Raw genomic sequence first — 23,031 nt, 5'->3', positions numbered from 1 at the left:
TATTAAAGAAGGCTTGGTTTAATCATTTTTCTCTTGCACAAAATGTATACATATTGTTTGTTAAAATGTTAATACATATTGTCATAACTCTTATCAAAAAAGTCAGCATAGGTTTCACTAATGATAATTCTTTGGGATAACCAAACTTGATTTTTTTCTGAAACACAATTTGCATTTTATCTTACCCACAGGTACATATACTCCATTAAAATAATTCTAATCAGAGGATTTCTTTTACAGGCCAAGAAGGAAACTGTGCAACTTTGTTGAAAACATTATACATTTTGTCTAAGGAAGTCTTTCCATGTTAAGAAGAAAGGGGGCTTGAGCCCTTTAAGAAGTTAGAAAGGAGGGGCTCAGAGTGCTGGGACCAGGTTTAAGCCAGTAATTAGCATTCTTCCCTCTGAAAAGAAGCTGGGAACCTGAGAAAAGGCTGCACCTAGCAGGAGTAGGAGCCCTACAGCAGCCCTATAATGAAGAACAGAGCAGCTTTTTCTCTAAGCATAGAGAGAGAAATGCATCTAGCCAGAGTTTAAAACACTGAAATCTTAGTTGCACAAGACCATGCACGTACTAGCTTATTTTCATTTTACCCTTTGTTTAAACAGTATATTGGCCTATAAAGAGAAATGATTACATTTTGTGCTTTCTGAATATAAAAAGGCATCTTTTTAAAGAAAGTACCCTCCAGGGTACTCGGTGTAAGCCTGCTCTCTCCATGGCTCATCCCACCCAGGAGTTGGGTCTGTGTTTCCAATTACTGGAAGCTACGAGGCATCCATACTGAAATGTTTATGATTTCAGTAGCAGAAATGACAAACCTGTTGCCACAATAGGACTCCTTTAACAAGATTTCAAATCTGTAAAGATCAGAGTGGAACCGAAACCTCCAAAGCTGTTCCAAACACTAGGCTCTGGAGGTCTTTTTCCTTATTTTTACTGCCTACTTATTTTTCTTCCTACTTGCAAATATATTTAAATCCCCCTTTCTTGCCCATATCTACTTCTACCTCACCAACCCTCTCATCTTTCCGTCTCAAACTGAACGGAGCATTTACAGGGCAAGGCTATCCTATTCCTGGAAGTGGCAAGTGTTTCAAGGGCAGCGGCAACCTGAAAAGGGGCAGACAGCAGAAGCACTTTATACAGGGGCAGAGTTCCAGCAGAAAAAAACTTTAAAAAACTAGGATGTCTTGGTATTTAAGCAACTGCGAAGGCAGCTACCCTAGGATCACTGGTCCCCACACCACTTAATGAAGTGATAACATGAGACACACCCTTATAGCACTTTTCAGGTCGCTCCCATAGGTCATGCTTGACCCAGGCCTTTTCTCCCTGGAAACCTTGTACTGGAAGGAAAAAGTTGGCCCAAATCTAGAATGGAAACTTTGGCACCGAGATCTGTGACTAGCTTATGAACCATGAGTTTTCAGAGTTGATTTTAGTGTTTCTCAAAGTATAACTCTATGTCACCTGCACCAACATCACCTGAGGTGTGTGTTAAGAATGTGGACTGAGGGCACCACCCTAGGAGAGGCTGCATGTGGGTGCCCCAGGGCCTCTTATCCCCAAGGTTTAAAAACTATAGGTTCAATTCATCTTCAGCAGTATGGACAGTTTCTTCTTCACGTCCGTTCTAGAAAAGTGTTCCCTGAGAAGGAAGATACTCAGCAAGAGGCCAATGCTCACAAAAGATGAGGAAACGAAGACTTGGAAGTAATAAGACCAAGATTAGAAATCTGGAATAATTTTACTACTTCTCCACCTCCGAATTTTAAATGTCTATTGACTATTAGGATAGATCTTATTTATCCAATAACTTGAGAAGGCAGTCCAGTTATTATCCCCATTTTACAGGTTAAAAAACTGGGCTGAAGGACTAAGTGCCATTACAGTTTTCCAAGAAGCCAATTCTTACGAACATTTGGATGAAGAATAAAAAGAGTTCTACAAGTTTCTCTAATCATTACTCCTTGCCAACAATCTCCTCTAGTGTCGTCAAAGAAGGTTGCTGGTAAATCCCAGAGCCTCTGGGCTGTCCTTCTGGCCCTGACCTCTGGGCAGTGTGGTTAGAGCACAGTGGTTATGGAGAAGGGTGGTTCCATCACGTGGGTTTTCTTTCATGAGTGAGATCAGAAAGCAGCAACAGAGGATTGGATTAGCCAAATTATTGAAACTGTCTGAAAATATAATGATGATTAAGGGATTTCAGAATTCCCAAGTCAAATTAAGAAGCTAAAGTCAACAACTGGTGTTTGCTGGCAGTCTCAGAGCCCCTTGAAAGTCCATGATGGGTGTGTGGCTGAACCATTTCCTGGGGTTCTCTACAGCTAATTTGGAAGGTCCTGAACATGGAATCTTCTAAAACCAAGCAACAAGATCATATTGTCATATTCACCTTAAATAGAATTCTTTTTTTTTCTAAAGGAGGAATAGGACTACGTGGGTCTGGAAGAACAGAATGCTGGGTCAGCAGCCAGCGAGACTCCATTACTAGAAGATGCTGTGCTTTACTTTAACAAGAAAGCGTTTCTGCGGCACTGCTAAAAAGCCTTGCCCTGCCAGGAGGCAACATTGATACAACGGTAGTTTATATAAAGACACATCCTTGACGATGATCATACCTCAGTATGACCCTTTCTTGGTTAAAACACAAGAGAATGCCTATCAAAAACATTAACAACGTTTACATTTTTTGACCTAGCAGCTGCACAGCCAGAAGTTTTTCCCCAAATAAAGCTTCACAAATAAAAATGTTTAATGTTGCACAAAAAGTAGTAAATTAACTGGAAACAACTTCAATGGCCAAAAGTGCAGGAATACTTGGATAAACTACATTACAACCACATTAAATTAAAACAAAAAAAATTACAGAGTAACATGAAAATTAAAATTACAAAATTAAATGAAAAAAGCAACATACAGAATTGTATCCACAGTGTAATGATGAAGACTTGCTGGTTTTGAATCTTAGACAAGTTCCTCTCTGGACCTCAGTCTCTTCATCAAGAATGTAATAAGACCCACCTCAGAGGGTTGTTTTGAGGTTTAAACATAATTAATGTACAGTGCTTATAAAGTACTCAATACATGCTAGCAGTAATTATTACACTATTATTATGTCTAGTAAGATAAAGCACGTGGACAAAATCTAGAAGAGGCAAATGTGTTGGGTTATCAGGATCGTGACTGTCTTTTACTAACAGTCCCATTAGCTTTACAATATAAATATGGTTATTTATCTTTACGTAAATAATATGTAATTCCTTTAGAAAAGATATTTCATCTTTTTCATAACCCAGGAATATGACTGTGAACTAGACTACCATCGACCATGCCACATACCTCATCTAGACACCGTGGCCATTCTGTCCTGTCTTCTCTTCTGCCTTTTCTCATGTTTCCTGCCGCTTGCTGTGAGTGAAACGGCCTAGGACCTCAGAATAAGTGTCCATCCACAGAAAGTCTCCACTTCAGAGCCCATTTGACTAGAGAGCAAAGTGCATGCACTTTGTCCAGCCTTAATTCAACGCACAAAGGCCTTAAACTCCATTCTGGAGCTCTGAGAAAATGGGGTGCTACTGTTTACAAAACGGAGAGGTTTTCTAGGGTTCACAAAGTAATGTTTCCTATCTGCTCTTTCTCAGTGTAATTAAACACAATCTTGGTTTTCCACCATGCTGTCAATATCTTGGGAAAATATTTAGCTTTATCCTTGACTTCCTCACTTTATCTGCCACAACTAATCAGTGTTTAAATTCTATCAACTTTGAATCCCAAAATGTTCCACTCCTTCTGATTCCCTTTTCCACCATGCATTCAGCTGTTATCAGCTCTTGCACATATTAATCCCACAGCCTCTTAACTGATCTGCTTACTTTCCATCTCTTCCTCTTTCCTGAGTTCCCTTTATGTGTTTAAACCTCATGTGTTACACATGCTTAAACCATGTGATTTACAAGCTTAGAAATCACTAGTGGTTTCACATTGCCCCAAAATTTAATGTTAAATCGTTCAATTACAGTAGAGCCCTCTGGAGTTCACATATTCTCATATATTAACTCTGTTTTGGAAAGGCAGTGGAGTGTGGTAGGTTAAGTATTTGCTCTGAGTCATTCTAAGGTATACAACACAAACTCAGAATTGTTAATTATTTTGTCTCCCACATGGTGCTGATGTGTCAAAAGTTTACCTAAAAAATAATTTTACTACCTGGTAGACTCTTTCGCCTTAGGTAATCACTATAAAAATTTACCAACTCACAAGAATATTAATGCTTTTACTTAATATGCCCTTCCTTTGCCTCCTCTCCTTTGAGGAATATAATTCCTGAGAGTGTCTATGTTGGCTGATGCTATTTCATAAGACATAAATTAATACTGCAGATGACATACCCCACACCCTACTCCTCCCCCGCAATCTTGAGTTTCTAACAAGAGTAAAAATGAGAAGATGTTTATTTCATATGCAGGACAACTTTCCCATTAAAGAGAATAAGTTCTGGAAGCTACTGGGAAGACCCACTAACTGTGCTAGGATGGAACAATAACACAAGCTACAGCTTATTGAGTGAGCTTAATGACAGGAACCATCTTTACTAAGACAACATATGAGGACACCCACTGTTCCAGGGCAGACACCAGCACACAGTATGTATTTACTTTAAAACCATCTCAAATGTTGAAATGTACCAAACATTTCTCTAAGTATTTTCCAAAGAGCAACTCATTTAATGTTTCAATAACCCTCTTTACAGTAGGTACTATCAGTTTTCATATTTTGTAGATGAAGAAAGTGAAGCACAGAGAGGGTAAGTGACTTGAGCAAGTGACTCTAGGAAATGGCAAGCTCCGGAATTTATACGAAACAGTGTGACTCTGGGACTCTCACCCACTACACAGCTGTTGAGCAGAATGGCAAGAGCCAGAAAGGTGAGAACCTTTGAGGGCAACCATTAAAATGACTTGATTTTCCCTTATCATACTTCTTTACAGTAAATGGGAAGATGGGAAGAAATTGGTCTGCAGTCACAGGGCTTCAGAGTCCAGCAAAATTGGCACTGGATTGAAATGAGGAGGAACCTCCATTTTTCTAATAGTACTGGATAAAGGAGGTTGTTATATCTCCTAAAAAAATTCAAAGCCCTCATGTAGGACCTGTGTGGGGCAAGGTGCTGCTTTCTGCATGAATGACACAAACCTTCCTGCACAAAGTTTAGGAGCCTTGACACAGTGCTTCTCTAACTACCTACCAGCGAGGGGACCTGAGGCTTAGGCTGACTCACCCGGGAAGTGGCCTCACAGCACTCTAACTTCAGGTTTCTACTGGTTTTCTAGTAGGGACTCAGATATTTGTTGAATTAAAATGAAAACCTACTTTTACATGCTATCTGATCATGTTAGCTCTTTAACAGATTAGCAATAACTGCTTGTACATCTCAGAGATGAATTATTTGGCCTAATATACAGTGACTTGTTTACAGTCACTTGTTTATCAACATTCTTGTTTATGGTACTTTAGCATTTTCAAAGAATAGTCTATTCCTCATAAGTTTTACTTTAAAATCAGGTGTAATGCTCCCCCCCATCATCCTCCTTCCTCTTAAAAAAAAACTCGAGAAATAGACTGTAGGAAAATTAGAGTCCTTTAATTTGTCATGATTTATTCTGTAAGGTAATATATCGGAGCCCACCCGGGGACCTGGGGACCCGGGGCAAGGAGAAGGGGACTGGACCTCTCCCCCACAACCAGGCACAACATGCCAGCAACTCGGAGCCAACCCAGGGACCCAGGGCAAGGAGAAGAGGAATGGTCCTCACACCCACAACCAGGCACAATGCACCAGTGCCTCAGGGCCTGCCCGGGGACCTGAGGCATGGAGAAGGGCACTGGGCCCTCCTCCCACAACCAGGCACACTGCGCCAGTACCTTGGGGCCCGCCCAGGGACCCAGGACATGGAGAAGGGGACCAAACACACCCCACAACCAGCCATACCGCCAGTGCCAAGGAGCATGTCAAAAACAGCATCTCTACATGGGTGACCCACCACAGCCACCACAACAACCATGACTGCTACAAAAGCGGCTAGACGCCACAGCCACCACGCAGATGGTCCACCAACCACCGGAGTGCATTCACACAAGAAGAGTCACCAGCAGAGACAAAGAAAAGAAGAGGATGTCTCTTTCCACAAAACCCATTTCAGAGTGACAGAAGAAGCATCTGCTCTATGATAATATTGGGGGACCCTATCACATTTCTCAGCATTGGACAGATCATCTAGGCAACAAGTTAACAGAGTAACCATTGTTCTTTCAGAAGGAGAGAAGAAATCTAGGGTAAAGAGGGGAGAGGAGGGAGGGAATGGGGGAAGGGGAGAGGCTGGACAAGGGGCATAAAGAATAATTACGATTTGTAACAATATATATGCTAGTAATATTGATTTAATCAACATATCTCAATGTTCAACCCCAAAAATATGTATAATCAATTTTGATTCAATAAATAAAATTTAAAAAAAAAATTCAAAACTGAAAATTTCACTTGAGATTCCCTAGAATTTTGAAAAACAAAATCTTAAAAAAAAACCTCTTTCTCTGGAAGTTCAGTATTAATGTCATCATGTAGTGATATAAAAAGAGATACCACACAGTGTTAAGAAAAATAGGTAATGAGAATTACACAACTTTCTACTATATGCTGAAAGTCACGGGAACAGAAAGATGAACAGGCCTTGGTGCCTGCCCTCAGAAAATGTGGCACAGACAGGCTGTGACCAAAGTATGAGATGAGATAACAAAGAGCAAGTGATTGGATGAATGAATGGGACACACAGGGATTGAGGGGATGTGAGAGAGGGCTGGGGAGAGGAGTGCAGAGGAGGAACAATCTCTGGGGGTGGGGGTATGTGTTGGGGGCACTGGAGTTAAGAGCAGAGAATAGGAGTTGAAGGGAGGCTTTGGCAGGACCAGGACCAGGGCTGGTGGCAGCAGTCTTGCCAGGCTTTGAGCGCTACCAACTTTATTATTTTTTTTCTGAAAAAGATGACTGGTAAGGGGATCTTAACCCTTGACTTTGTGTTCTCAGTACCACGCTTTCCCAAGTGAGTGAACCAGCCATCTCTATATAGGGATCTGAACCCGTGGCCTTGGTGTTATCAGCACCACACTCTCCCAAGTGAGCCACGGGCCGGCCCTTTTGTCACAATTTAAAGTAAATTAAGGAGGACGTTTGCCTGGTAGATGGGAGGAAATAAACGATTATTCATTATTTAAACTAATATTAAAAATAAACCTTAAATACAATCTTTAATATATTGATTCAAAAATTTTAAAAAAAATGTCAACCTAAAGCCAGTTCTTTAATATACAGTGTGGGGTGAAAAAAGAAAAAAAAGAGATTAAAAATTCCCCAAGGGGGCTAGCAAGAACATATTTGGGAGGTTACTGTCCACGCGGGTGGTGAATGGGAGAAGGGAAATGAAGGCTGCTCTCCCAACTGCAGGGCAAAGCTGGGATGTGCAGCCTCAAGGGATTCATGGTCACCAGATCCTCCTCTTCTGCCACAACCCTGCAGGCCTTCACATACCTCAGTGTCTCAAACATGACTTGTATATATCAAGTTATTCGTATGCCTGTATATAGGCATTACCTCTGTAACACCATTCATGGCAGAGGTCATTGTAGATTTGCCCACACAATTACACCAAGGCAAATAAACAGAGATCAAAGTTGGACAGAAGCAAAGAAACTAAGCAGAAATGAATGAACTACAAGTCTCACATTCAGAAAAGGAAGGGGAGTGAAAGCCATTTTTAAATACAGGAATGTTCTGATTTTCAGCACTTTTTATAGTAGTGTGACACTTACTGGGAGAGGAGCTTCTGTCTCTTGAGGACTTCATATTATTTTGTTATAATATCACGCTTGTCAAAACACCTGATAAATATATAGGCCAAAATGGATTTCTAATGAAATATATGTGGCCTTATCTTACATGATAGGATTGAGAGCATGCTCATTAAGCAAGGCCAAAATTGAATGCAACTACTAAAACCCAAGTAAGATAAAACTAGACTCAAAGTGACCTTGACAATTTGAAATGCCATCTATCAAATTAAATAAAAGAAGCCAAGTTAGTGTAATTTTAATTTATTCTTGAGTACATTAAGAAAAGGAGAATAAAAGCTCCAATAAATAAAACAGAAAAGGATCTTATAGTCATAGTGGAACAACAGCTTAAAGAGCTAAAACACATAACTTAATTTCTTTTTTGGAGGCTGGCTGGTATGCGGAATCCAAACCCCCGACCTTGATATTACCAGCACCATGCTCTCCCAAGTGAGCTAACCAGCCAGTCCAGCACAACTTTTTAAACCACTTTTAAAACCAACACATCACTGGGCTGTATTAACTGTGCATGTGTCACTAACGTTGCCTTTTATTCTGAGGGTAATGGAATATCTTCTTCTCCCGTCCTATCTCAGCAGGATCTCGTGAGAATAAGAGATGTGCAAGTATTCTGAAAAATTAAATTCAAAATATAATGCTAGTATTCTATTCTTAAAGAGGGATGTAAAATAAATAAAATAGAACAGAGGAAAGAGAAAGTTAAAACATTTAAGAGCATTTCCCAATATCTATGGATGAAGAGAAGAAAAAAATAAATTTAAGGGCACTGGCACAGTGAGTACAATATAAAGAAGTAAGCTGAAAGCTGCAGTATGAGATTTACTTAAGACTGGTCAACTGTTACTGTTCTGAAACTTGTTATTAAAGGAGATGGTGAAATCTACAGCCCCTGACGGAGCAGTGGCAAAGGCCAAAAATCTAAGTTTAGAGCCTCTATATAGAGCAGTGTAGGGTCAAAACTACCTGTTTTTATACCTTTTGCCTTTAAATGAAACATCCCAACTTCTTATCCCTTAGAGAATATTATTAATTAGAAGCACTATTGAGACAGTTAAGACTGCAACTTGTATTTTAAAAAACAAAAAATACTTTCAGTATTCGTTACCTAACGTGCTCACCTCATGTTATTTTAACCAGTCAGTCATTGGAAAGCTGTGGGGGGTAGGTTTAAGAAAGAGACTCTTTTATCATATTTGGTGTATCTGTTCCAGTTATAACAGTCCAGATTTTATTTTGGGATCGAACCTGACAAGTAGTAGACTAAATAGTCACTTTCTGAAAACATGGACTCCTGATTAGACATTTTAAAAGGCCCACTGTTCACCAACCTTTCAGAGACAGAACTGTGATTTAGGGTGGCTGCATTATTTTAGGGTGCTTTTTTACTTCCTATAAACTAAACTTGGATCGAGACACAGGATCTAGGGATTTGCTGGACAGGATTTAGCCTGATTACTGGTTACCAATTACAGTCACGTGCCGCATAATGACATTTCAGCCAACAACAGACGGCATATATGACATTGCTCCCATCAAATTATAATGGAGCTGAAAAATTTCCGTCCCGTAGGGACAGTCATGGTCATCGTAACATTGTAGCATTGCTCATTTAGGAGCAATAGGCTGTACCATATTAGGTGTGTAGTGCGCTATACCATCTAGATTTGTCTAAATATACTCCCTGATGTTCGCACACTGATGAAATCACCTAATGAGGCATTTCTAAGGAAGTGCTCATCCTTAAATGACTCAGGACTGTATGGGGTATAGAATGCTCAAAAGTTCACACATTGCACAGAGAGATGTTAATAATATTAAATGCCGAAAAAAAGAAAACACTGGCAGATGGTCACACACACACCAAAAAGCAACAAATAAACAATTATAACTTCCAGAGGAAAGTTGGCAAGCAGGCCATCAACTTGGGCAAGATGATGATTCACGGATTATTATGAGTGCTCAAATTTGACTATTTAAAGAAGTTTGTACTTTAGGGTCTAAAATGTCATATCCCTTCAGGACCTTTGCATTTAAAATGTCACTGTATCTAAACTTCTAAGGGGAAGTAAATCTACTTGTATTTCAAATTTGAGGTTTCACAGTGATGTTGACAATGGAAAGAGGGAAGAAGGGAGAAAAAGACTGTGTGTGTGTGTCGGGGGGGGGGGTGTTAAGAGTAAAGGACAAGTTCCCTGTGTAACTGAATTAGAATGTTGTAATTCCAAATAAGAGGGTACTTCAAAAAGTTTGTGAAAAGATTTGTATTATCTTTCAATTCTATTTTTCCACGAACTTTCTAAAGTGCCCTTTTGTGTGTGTGTGTGTATCACATTATATATATTTTTGACTGTTGTCTATGAGTACTTCCTTTTTGCCAGATACTGTTACAAATTCTGGGGATAATATAATGATAAAATAAAGTATTTTAAGGGAAGAGGTATGGGGGAGAGAGAGGCTAATATGAGGTGTCCAAGAATACTATGATCCTGACTGATAAGATCCTTATAAACTGTGATTAAAAGTCATTTATATATTTGTCAAGTATGGTTAAGTTTTAAAGATAATCATCTGATTAAATACGGCAGACTGAACATACATTTATACATGTTCTCTTCCCACATAAAAAGGAGAGAAACTTGCAACACAAACTCCTGAGGACATGGAGAACGGGAGAGGAGACAAATAACATACAAGAGGTGTCTGAATTCTGGATGCTGGAGACAGGATAAACCGAGTAAGTGACTCAGCGGACTGGGAGGAAGCGGAGAGTGATGACAGCAGTGCAGGAGTCCCTAGCAAGCCAGTCACGTGGCAGAGTACCGGGGAAGACCGGGTGCCTCAGAAGGGGATGGGGGTGTGCAAGATAAGGCTGGAAAACGGAGCTCAAAGTTCATAAGAGGAGTTAGATTCCTAACTCAACCCAATTTAACCAGGTAACTGTCCCCACCAGAGAGGCATGGGGTGTGCTGCAAACAGGTGGGGGGATATTAAAGTCTGCACACTGAATGATAAGACCACATCCCCATCCACACAAGCCTACCATCCCCTTCTCCAGTCAGCTTTTAGGATGCTAGCAGCCAAGCTCATACCCCCAGACAGGAAATCTCAAGATTTTTCTCTGGGAAAACCGAACTCAGACCACAGGCCAACAAGCCTTGCCCACACTGTAACACCGAGCTTCAAATCATTTTTTAGTATACCTTTCTCTCCTAAAAATATAAATAAATGGCCAGAGATAACCAGGCGTTTGAAGAACCCCTAACAAGAAAGAGGAAATAGGAAACAGTCAAAAGGACTTAAGATAATTACAAAAAAACACCCTATAATGTGCTCAAAAAGTTAAGAGCAACTGTAAACCAGGCTCCAATTTTCTAAAAATGAGTACATTCAGAGAAGAAAATGTACTTCCAAATATCAGAAAAATAAAAGCTAAGGGCTGGCCCGTGGCTCACATGGGCGAGTGTGGTGCTGATAACACCAAGGCCATGAGTTCGGATCCCCTTACTGGTCATCTTTAAAAAAAAAAAAGAAAAAGAAGAAGAAAAGCTAAAGGTTAGATGATAAAGTTGAAGAAAGCATGGAGAATTTGGAACAAAGAGACAAGGAAAGAGAACACAGAACAGAGGAGAAAAGAGAAAAATCCAGAGCATTAATCCAGGAGTACAATACCTTATTAACAGTGATTACAGAAAGAGAAATGCAGAGAAAACACAGGGAAAGAAATTATCAAAGAACTAACACATGACGAAATTCTTGCAAGACGTGAGTGTACAGCTGGAAAGTTCTCACAGAGAAGCCAGCACAAAAAAATGAAAAGGGACCTACTCAAGGTCTATCATTTTGAAATCTCAGAACCCTAGGGAAAATGAGAAGATCCTCAAACCTTCCAGAAGAAAAAAAAAAAAAAACCCAGAACACAGATGGACTGAAAATCAGAACAGGTCCTGTCCTCTCAAATGCACACTGGAAGCTAAAGGACAAGTCAGGAGCAATGACTTCCAGATAATGCAGAGAATTATTTCAAATCTAGAATTCCACATCCAGCCAATTATCAATTAAGCATGAGAGCAGAATGAAGACATGTTCAGATATAGAAGATCTCAATATACTTACCCCCATGCACCCTTTCTCAGGAAACTATGAAGGATAATGCACTCCCTTAAATGAAGGCCCATTTTAAGAAAGGGAAGACTTGGGATTCAGGAAACAGCATTCAACAGAGGAGAGAAGTGGTGAGGCTGATGAAGTGCCCCAGGGTTACAGTTATGAAACAGATCTGAAGAATAATAAACACCTAACTGGAAGGGTGGATTACAAAGACGTTGCCCAGGAAAGTAAAAAGCAAATGAAAACACAAATAGACATGAAAACAGCATCCCAGAGAAACAAAACATTTTAGAAGGAAATATAATCACAGTGTATTTCACGGTATTATAGATGTCAGAAAATAAAAAATGACTTTAAAAAATCAATAAAATAAATAGCAGTAAAAATCCATTATTTAGAAACAAAAGAAACTGGCCGTGAAAGGAACTTTTGAAAACTGAAACTGTTGAAAGTGAATAGCTCTTGGAAGCAGGAATCAGGTTCGAGGACAGAGAGAGTGGGAGGGACCCGTTTTTCAAAAAGCTTTACAGAAGTGGCATCACTTTGTAACCTATGGACATGTGTAACTGATGAAGATAAAAGTTAAACAAATCTGCCATATTACCTACTTCATTTTCTGTCCATCATTTGGGCCTGAAGGCTTTAATTCGGAGGAATAATTATGTGATATGTAAGAATAAGAAATAAGGTAGAAGAAACGTAACCAAATGAAGTAACAAAAATCCCGAGCCGGTACGGGATTCCTCATACTCACCATCTCTCTGGCTATTTCCAGCGCTTCCTGCAGGCCGTAGAGCCTGCCACAGACCAGGTAGATTCCATTGGCCCAGAGAATACAACCCTCATGGACCCAAAATTCATTGCTGTCAAGAGGTAGTTCAGGGATTTGTAACTCCGGCTCAGGGCCACCTTCTGAAGTGGTGGGCACGGAGGGCTTTGAGTCCAAAATAGTCTTTTCACTGCTGCCCTCAGTGGCTGCTTTTTTACAAGGGAGCCCCCTGGACAGGGACCGAGGGCCTCCACCACAGTCCTCGGAGCGGTGGCGCCGCTTGAACCTGGGGTGCGCAGCCAGGCTCCTCTGCTCCTTCTGCTGCTGCTGCTCTTCTTCCTCCTCAGTGTCCGTCTTGGAGCCGTTAGAAGCGCTTTTGTGCCGTACCTTGACTTTGCTCTGCATTTCTGTGGCCCTCTTAGGAGGCGGATTCTTCGGGAGAGTGGCTGCATAATCTTGGGGATAAAAGGGTCCAAAGAGGTCACCCATGTTCCGGTAACTGGCCCACTTGCCACACAGACAACAAACCAGGTGCCCCATAACAGAAGACTCTGTCACAACAGGTCCCTGCAGCATGAAGGATGAAGCTGGGAGCGCCTTGCTTTCAGTGCTGCTGGGTGGAGGGGTCAGTGCTCTCTGACCCTTCCGACCCCTCACCAATTTGGTCTGCTCTTCTTCTTCAGCATTGATGATTGTACAAACGGCTCCAAGCTCACACTTATTTACTACATGGATATAAGGGAAAAAAGACTTGTTCTTGGCATCAGTTTTATCCAGTGGCTGGGTGGCATACTTCAGTTTGATCTCAGGTTCTTGAGGTTCTACGATGGGAACTGCTTGTTTCGTTTTTCGCTTCCTTGGCTGGGTCCCAGTCTTCCTTCTCTCCCTCCTTTGCCTCTGCTTTTTCGGCTTTGGCTCTCCATCTGCAGAACCTTCTGGTATCTGAGGGGGTGGAGGGGGCGGAGGCGGTGGCTGCTGTTGTTTCTTTTGCTTATTCACGCTACCAATGGGTCTTCCCTTCTTCTTTCCCGATGGGAAATATCCCTTCGGAGGGAAACCCTCTTGTTTGGGTGAAATTGTAACTGTTTCGTTCTCTTTCTCTTCAGCCTTGGGGTTTGCCTCAGGGGCCAATATGCCCACTGGAGGTACATTCTTTGAGTCAGGAAAGATTAAAGGTGCTGTCCCACCCAGGGGACCATCTGGTCTCCCTTGGTTACTGCCAGGCTTCTGTGAGGTTGCAGGTGTCATGGCACCAGGGGGTTCCTTTCCAGTAGTAACCACTTCTGGAAGTGTCTCTGTCTTGACTTTGTCGTCCCCACTGCCACGCCACTCTTCTGAAGACCTTGGAAGAGACTTTTCAATGTTCAACTCCTGGTTTGTCGGAATGACTAGGTCAGATACCACCTCACCTTTTCTCTTCTCCATCTCGGCATCCTGAACAGCGACACTCCCACCTTCAGGAGGCCCACTCTTCAAAGACAGTATGTCATCCAGCGTCACTGTGTCTCCCCCTGCCTCTGCACTATTCGAGGATGCACTCCTCCTAATATTTGGGGATGTGATCTTCTGAACTATAGCTTCCAATTTTAAGCCCCGTCCTTTCCGTGGGGGCAGTATCTTGGTCTTACCAGGGCTTGTGAGGGTAACAGCAGGGCAGTTTCTATTATCTGGACTTTGAAGGTCCTTGGCAGAATCTCTCTTGGGGATAGACTTGATATCCTGACTATGAGAAAGGTGGGCATAAGAATTGAATGCTTTATCAGCGCCTTCTTTTGATGGGTGAAGGAGGCGCCCTTTATCTTCAGTATTACTGTTCTTTACATCTTGTGACTGTCTCTTACTGGGAATGGGGGATATAAAAGAACGGACACGCCTCCTCATGATTAAGGGGTTTTGAGAAGAATGGTCTTCTTGACCTGGAAGCCTTAGCATAACGTTACCAGGTTTGGATGACTGTGTGGACTCTGCTAGTCCATGTCCATCAGCCTCATGGGGTGGTCCATACCTTTTTTGATTGGACATTCCTGGAGGACCACTGCTTTTGGCTGGAGAAGTTTGCCGGGAAAGATCCCAACAAGATTCTTGTAACTTCTGGGAGCCATGCTTCAATTCCATGCCTTTGTTAGGCAGACCATCACTAGACATGAGGCAGCGCCCAGCTTCCTGAGTGCTGGGGTCATGGTAAGTCCCTACGGGTGGGCCATACATCATACCATCTTTGTCATTTTTCAGAGGGCTCCGAACTCTGTCCAGAAACTGCTGCTGCCTTGGGCTCTTCCGTGGCCCCTCCTGCCTGTGCTGTGCTGCGGCAATTACTCCCTGAGCAGAACTGCTGCTCCAGTCTTTATACTCCTCTTGTTGCTGTTGGTACATCTGTCTCTTATAATGGAGCTGAGAATTCAACCCTGCGTTAGGATCCCCATAAGCATGAGCCCGAGTGTTTGTGTGATAAGCAGAGGCCAGGCTTTCTGAGTTGGGAGAAAATGGGGCGTGTAAAGAACTCCTGTTAGCCCTCTCTGAAAAGGTCATATGTGGGTTCATGTGATGTGGGTCTCCCCCTGGGCCTCTGCTTCTCCCAGGAGACATCTTCAATTTTTCTGCAAAGTCATGATACTGAGAAGGAGATCGACCCCTCATGCCCTCCCGACCACCAACTCTGCCAGGGACACGCCGCATGGGTGTGGGTCTGCTGTCCTGTGAGCTGTAGTCTGCAAGGGAATCGTGGATGGCTGCTCCAGGGCTGGAATTGCCACGGTAAGACTCATGTTTGATGCTAGTAGGATGACAGTGGTCTCCAGATTTCTTATTGTTGAAACTAGCCTGGGATTTGGATTGTTCAAAGTCTTCCTCTTTTATCTGCCCACTCTGGGATTTCAGCTTTGCTTCCATGGACACTAATCCACCTGGAAGAATGACTGACTGACTTAAACTTGGATTGAGACGTTCATTCCTCCCAATTCTGGTGTCAGCACCCATGTGTCCCAGTGAGTGAGCCCCCGGGTCCCTGACAATCTGTCTTAGTGGAGAAATATCACAGATCACTGACCTTCTTTCAGAGAGGGAACCCCCAGGCTCATGGGCTGATGACTGAGGCTCTATTTCAAACTTTCTGGGAATTGGATAGTCCGCCAAATTGATCTGTTTCATTTCAGAAGCTGTGCTGCTTGATTTCCTTTCCCAGGGGCCCCAATGGGGGTTTTCTAATAGGGACCCAATGCTTTTGTTCAGAAGGCCCCTACTAGCTAATTCATTGGTTTGACTAACTAAGACATTGGGTCTTGTAGTTCCTTCTAGGCCACCAGCCATCCCTTGATGCTCCTGAGTACTCCTTGAATATCTCCGGTCAGGGTGGTGGTGATAACCCTGAAGTACTTCCTGCAGGAGGCTGGGGAACTTCTCGTTTCTACCCTTTCGTTCCCCATGGCCAGTGAAATCCCCCTTTTCTTGCCCTGTAGGATACTGAGGAAAGCCACCGACATTTCGTGGCACAGCCGACCCAAAACTATCTTTGTAACTATAGCGCAGGCTTCCAGGAGACTTGCTAGGTTCAGTTCTGCCTGTAAAGCCAGAGCCTGCTGCAGAGTGGCCACTCTGGCTGTTTCCCTCTCCACTGTGGTTGGAGTTGTTATCTCCGTTCTTGTTTCCTTTGCTCCCTACTCCAAGAGGCTCTGGCTGTGGAAGGGATGCGTGACTGGTTTCCTTTGCCCCACCATTGCTAGGTGGCCTTTGAGAGGCTGCAGGATCATCCTCTTGGGAGCCTTTATCTTGTCCACCAGGCTTTTCTACCCGACTTGTCATGGCTTCCCGGGAGACAATCACCCCAACTGTTTTCTCATTGACTTTTGCGTTCCCCTCGGATGCCAATGGTGTGTCCTTAGTGCCTGGTGAGATGGCCTCCTCTCCTGCTGCAGGACTGGCACTGAGTCTGGCGGGTTCGTTCTGAGCACCTTGTGCTGGTGAGGAGCCAGCCTTCTCTGAGGTGCCACCCTTGGAGGTGGTGTCGGAGCTGGTGCTCTGGCCACTTAGTTGCCTCACTCTCTCGCCTTGATCCTCTGAACTGCTAGAGCAGCCTCCATCCAGTGACTCTGCCATAGGGGACTTCAGCTGTTCTTCAGGCTGTGAGGAGCCTTCAGAGTTTGTACAGCTGTCGGCTTTCTTAGAAGATGAGGAGGGCCTCTTGGAGGTCTTCTTCTGAGGTGTCAGGGCATCAGAAAGTAACATGTGCTGAACGGTATTAGGAAGGTTGGCCACTTGAGTACTCAGGGCACTCAAACTGCTCAACCCAGGATCTGTCAGTCGCTTTTCTGGCACTCCTTCTAGTCCAAACCCTTTGAAACCTGCAGCATGAGAATTAGGACTGGGCATCATTGACGGGGTTGGACTCAGTTGAGGCATTAACTGTAAAATTCTGTTTCTGGAACTCATGGGCACACTGCTTTGTCCACACTGGAGATTCTCCCCACTCTGCATGAGAGGAGATGGGGTAGAGCTACAGCTTGGAGACTGAACCACAGAGGCAGCTGGAGAAGGGTTAGAAATGGGGCTGAAATTCTGGTGGAACTGCATGGGAGACCTCACAGGAACCTCGGGCTGGTTGTACTGCCCAACCTGGCCTTGCAGGGGCAGCTTGGTGGCAGCATTGGTATACTGCATCACATGCTGAGGGGGATGTTGTTGCTGCTGCTGCTGCTGCTGCTGCTGCTGCTGCTGCTGCTGTTGCTGCTGCTGCCCCTGCTGGGACCCTTGTGGAATCTTTGCCTGTTCAAAGTTTTTCATAGATTGAGGCTGATAGCTATAATTTGATTGTGTTCCATAAGCCTGGGTATTAGAACCTACATTATGTCCTTCATACTGGGATCCAGCGTTCACACTGTAACTGCCATCGTAGCTCTGTCCAGACTGACTAAAACGTTGTGGTGAAGGGAAAGAGGAGGAGGAGGAGGAGGAAGCAGAAGACTGGTAGTGTTGGCCAAACTGACCTACTCTTAACTGGTAACCCGCAGCAGAGGAGGGCAGAGTTGAGGGCCGCTGCATTGGCTGTAGATGAGATGAGCCCGATGCTGGCTGGCCAGTGGCTTGTGGTAGAGGCTGATGGGACTGGTAAAGCTGTTGTCTCAACTGCTGTACTTGCTGCTGCTGCTGCTGACTGGAAGCCTGCTGCTGGTACTGAGCACTCCCTGGAGAGAAAGGCCCTGTGTAATCCTGCTGATAATGAGACACACCACTAAGGGCAGAGTGCTGTGCTTGAAACTGGCCCACATGACCCTCATTCCCATACTGATTACCGAAGCTGCTCCCCTGGGGGGGTCCATAGCTCTGCACAGGCCCAGAAGGCCTTCGCTGAGGAGGCTGTGGGGTTCCTGTCGCCACAGGGTCTTTGTTGCCTGCCATGTAGTAAAAATCCCCAGCCTCTTTTCTGAAACCCTGGTAACTCTGATGGCCAGAGGTTTCACTAGCCATCGCTGCAGCAGTAGCTGCTGTTCCTCGTCGTCCACCACCACTGCCACTGCCACTGCTGCCACTACTGCCACCTGCACCTCCAAAACTCTGGAACATCTGGGCCTGACGAGGGCTGAACTCTTCTATCCGGGACGAGCCGTGTACTTCCTGTGGGTAGCTCTGCTGGTTTCCGTGGTAACTGCTTTGCTCCCGAAAGGACTGCATACTGTTCAGCAGCACAGCAGCAGGCCAACAGCCCTCCTGGAAATAGAAGAAAAGAAAGAAAAACATTAGACACACAGTACAAATAAAATCAAGTCCAGATGACAGAGAGGATAAGATCACTGAGATGCCCAGATGAAGTTGACTGGTTTGAATTTTGTCTACTCTTGTATCCATTTCTGAAAATGCAAATATTCAGAGAAATGGCCTAAAGAGTGAGGCGGGAGACTGTCGTAGGATGAAAACATTCTGGGTGTATACAAATTCAATATAGCAAAAACTTTACTATTAGACAAACAAGCCCCCCAAATTTAACTGGGTTAAAATATGGGACTGTGTTATTGCTGTCAATAAAAAACAGCAATTTTTATAGGAGTCTTCCAGTTACGGTGGGGGAGGGGTGAAAAAACACTTTAATTTCTTTGTTTTTATGTATTAGACTGATCACTGCACTGACAGTCTTAAATAATGGGAGGCAGTCACTCCACTGGCTCCCCACTCCTGTCCCCCAACACCGAGAAAAAGAACTGGTCTGAGAATAGATGCCAGTTCCTTATGTCCAAATGCATCACAGTACCTGTGATGACTGGTGACCCCAGGACACTCAACCTTCATTATGAATTCCTTATGCTGTAGTCATCCACACCAACTTCAGGGCCAACCTCTTCTTGACACATAATCATGTCCAGAGCACCCCTTCTCAACCACCCACCCTCAATTCCCAGGTACAAACGGCTAGATAGACTTCAGCCAGAGAGTAGCAATGACTATTCTTCCAGATTCATTTTGGAGATTTATAAGAAGTTCTAGAACCTTTAAACCTTCAACCTCCACGTGGTTTTTTTTTACCTGGCAATCTACTATTCACAGAGTTATCACTGGCCATTACTGTTAAAGAAGGAATTGAAACGGTCACTTGGGAGAACAGCAAAAAATAGAGAGGAAAATAACAATTCATCAAGCCTAGGATCCAGACTCTTCCCAAAGTCTTCTGACTGGGTTACCACTTTGCATTACCTTTGCTGCATTACCTCTTGAACAATTAAACAAGAGGTGATTTTATTTTTCCTTTTGCCTGGGCCTATCTCTTTCTCAGAGTCAGAGATGAATAGGACAAGGCCAAACTGCTCTGGATGGCTTTAAAATCAATTATTTAAAAAAGAAGGTATGAAACACATATGGGCTAGGTCAAGATACTAACGCAAAGCTTTCCTACAATGGTTTATGAAGCTCATTTCTTAGTTCCTCTCAAGGGGAGCTGAAAATGGAGCTGCCCCCAGGAAAGTCAGATTCATCACCTCCAAGCCCGCCAAGCTCTCCCATCTCATTTCATTCCATGGGAAGCCGTTCTCAGAACTACCCCACCATACACATACTCTAGCCCCACTATCTCCTTAGGGCCACCCACATTTCTACACAGGAACTCTGCTCTCAGTGCTCACCTGCCATGCTCTTCCCCCACAGTCACACAGCTTGTCCATCTCACCTCCTTCCATTCTCTGAGTAAATGTCACCTGATTGGTAAGGCCTTCCATGGCCATCCTATTAAAAATAGTTAATTCCACACCCTCATCCTGGCCTTCCCCCGCCTCCCGCCCCCGCCCCCCCCCCCCCCCCCCCCCGTTCCCTACAGATGCATATATGCTACTGGGTTTACTGTCTGTCCATCCCTCACTAGAATGTGAACTCCTTAAAGGGCAGAGGCCTCCTGTTCCTTGCTGTAATCCTCCTACCATTAAAACAGCAAAGAAAGAGCACACAGATAGGCAACAGCAAAGAGCACACAGATAGGCATTCTGTGTGAACAATTGAAAGGTATAGAACTAGGCCTTTTTGTTTAGAGTGCAATGTTATAACACCAAGATCAAGTGTTCAGATCCCTGTACTGACCAGCCACCAACAATTAAAAACACAAAATAACTAGGCCTTAGAGAATGAGACTAGAATGTATATATTCAGAGATGGTGCTGTGAGGGTGAGATGGGAGAACTGCAGGAAGAGAAAACAGAATATGATTGATCTAAAAGCAGGGGTGGAGGATGCTGAATGAAGACTTTGCCTGTAAAGCCCTCTGGGTCCAATTCTAAGAGGAAAAAAACCCAACGTGGGTCCATATGAGAACTGAGGAGAGACTTCAGAAAGTAGATATGATCACAGCAGAAGATGGTCAGTATCCTCAAACTCTGAAACTTGACCCACTTCTTCCTGAAGTATCTGAAGCCTGAAATAGCTAGATAAGGATCTAATTCTTTGATATTAAGTTTGATTATATAGTCACACGACCCCAAACTACCTTTAAACATTCACATACAAATAATGTCATAATCTAAAGGAAACTGCTCCTCATTCTCTTCAAAACGCCTCTGAGACAGACTGCTGTTTCTTTGTTCCAATGAAAGTGCTAGACAACAGATAATAGCTATTTAAATGTTTATTATAAGCTTGACACCGTTCTAGCACTTGACATGCACTAACTCATTTAATCCTCACGACACTAATATCTTCATTTTACAGATGAGGAAACGGAAGCACAGAGTTCACGAAGCTCTTAAGCAGCGGGGCGAGGACCCAGTGTGGCAGTCACCACAGGCCATGATCTTAACACTGTACTACCCAGAGGACCTTCCTCATGGTCTGTAACAGATGCCATTTGTCCTGTCAGAGGTCAGCCTTGAAAGTGGGTGGCCACCAACATACTTTTAAGCATGTCCCTTCTCTGCTGCCCTCTCACAGGGACCGACTTCCACCTCCTGCATCCTTTCCAGAACTATCAAGAACAACTCTGTCCACACACGTTTTTTCCTATTTGTGGTGTTCATAGTTCTAAGTGCCAGTGGCCTTCCATAGAAGATAAAAGAAGGCTGAATGGGGGCTAAATTGAACAAAAGCAGTAAATCTGGCAGTTTAAACTAATGAAAAGCTACCTCAAGAGAGATTATCTCTCCATAAATAAATACTTTACATGCCGTTTACTTCTTCTGGAAATAAAACCAGGCTTCTGATGATCTGAGTGTATAAATAATGTTGCCACTTGCTCCATATTTTTCCTAAATAGGAGCCAATAAGAGCTAAAGAGCACTTTAAACACCAAATTGTGCGTCAAGCTGTCCGGTTCCTGAGAGAACCCTGTTTCTAGACAGAGAAAACAGGTAGGAGAACAAGTCCTTCTCTGTTCTGCTCTCGGCCCTTCCCAGGAGATTCCCTGTCCATATGATGCCTTTCTCCCTGCTGTTACAGTTCTAGTTTATGGACTACGAGGAAAGAAAAAAAGCAAAACCCACAGCCAAATACCTTCAAATCCTTAGTATACATGAAGTATCTGAGTACTAGAGTGCTGTTGCAAGTTCATCTTTTTTAGGAGTTCCAAGTAAAACAATTAGGAAAACCAAGTATACCAACAATAGAAAATATAAACCTGGAGTGTTTGTAATTTTACCATTAGCATATAAAATAAGGTAATAATAGAGATCATTCCAATACCATTCACCACTTAAAAAAAAAAAAAAAAGCATCAGTGTAATCAGTTCTAAAGCATTGTGATTAAAAATGACAAATGCCTGAACTCACTTGTTTAAATGGAAGTAGGTCACCCACAGGAATTGCATACATACTCTGAAAAAGAGGTTTACCAACTCATTCCCCCCCCCCCACCCCGCTTCCTGCTGTTCGCAGATTCCTAACTTTCTGCATGCTTTCAGAAGGGCTGTGGAGGTATACAAGCAGAGTCCAGAACGTCATGCCTGTCCATTCCCGAGTCCACATGCCGACCTCACTACAGCCACTGCCTCGGGGCTGCAGCAGCACTCTCCATCCTATCGAAGGGCTGGGGACCTTTTTCTTATAGAAAACCAACATTAGCTCCTTCTTCCTCCACATGTCCATCATCTTCCCACTCCCAGTCCATTCTCTTCAAAGTTCTCCAAACTGTCTTCAAGACAATTTCCTCTCATCTTTCCAATTATCTGCATCTTCTCTCATTTCAGGTGTAATGGCTGATTTTCTGCTTACTCCCCTTCCTTGCAAAAAATGATTCAACCCTCAAGATCTTAACCTATATGCTTCTTGTTATGGCCCCTGTGTGGGGGGGATATTCTGTTTGCTCCCAGGCTCACTCCTCACCCATCTCTACCCTACTCTATGCCTGGAAGGAGCACTGGAAGGACTATCAAACGGCTCCTCCACCCACTGGCTTCTGGCCCAGTTTGGCTGGTAAGAGGCAGCAGAGGACAGTGAGACAGAAATTCACTCTCCTAGCTCCTACTATGCGATTACCAAGGCTGACTGAGACTTCACCAATAGCTACAGCCCCAGTGGGCAACCCAAATATTTAGCCACTTTTTCCAGGCTCCAGGAACCACTTCCTCCTCTTGCCCTCCAGCCTAGGAGGTAATAACAACTTCCTGCTATTGCCAGCCCAGAAGACTCCACTTTCCCAATGGTTTCCCCAAACCCTGCTCACCCTTCGCAAATAATCTCTTTATTGTCATTAATTGCTGTCAACTCAGCATTGTGATCACTCTCTTTCTAAATTCTACTCTGCAGATCAGAAGCTGGGAGCTACCTTTCCAGAACACTTTTCCCGC

General features: G+C 43.5%; 1 protein-coding gene across 1 annotated transcript in view; it reads right to left on the bottom strand.

The window, feature by feature from the left end:
• Positions 1 to 23,031, bottom strand: part of TCF20 (transcription factor 20) — an 86,653-nt gene that overhangs the window by 27,427 nt on the left and 36,195 nt on the right. Inside the window, exon 2 of the mRNA XM_063075674.1 lies at positions 12,773 to 18,487. Within this exon, the coding sequence (XP_062931744.1) occupies positions 12,773 to 18,451 (5,679 nt within the window). The 5' untranslated portion in view covers positions 18,452 to 18,487. The remainder of the gene's footprint in view (positions 1 to 12,772; positions 18,488 to 23,031) is intronic.

This window comes from Cynocephalus volans, chromosome 12, assembly GCF_027409185.1.
Source record: "Cynocephalus volans isolate mCynVol1 chromosome 12, mCynVol1.pri, whole genome shotgun sequence".
In the NCBI taxonomy this organism is placed as follows: domain Eukaryota; kingdom Metazoa; phylum Chordata; class Mammalia; order Dermoptera; family Cynocephalidae; genus Cynocephalus; species Cynocephalus volans.
This window is presented reverse-complemented; position numbering and strand designations above follow the sequence as displayed.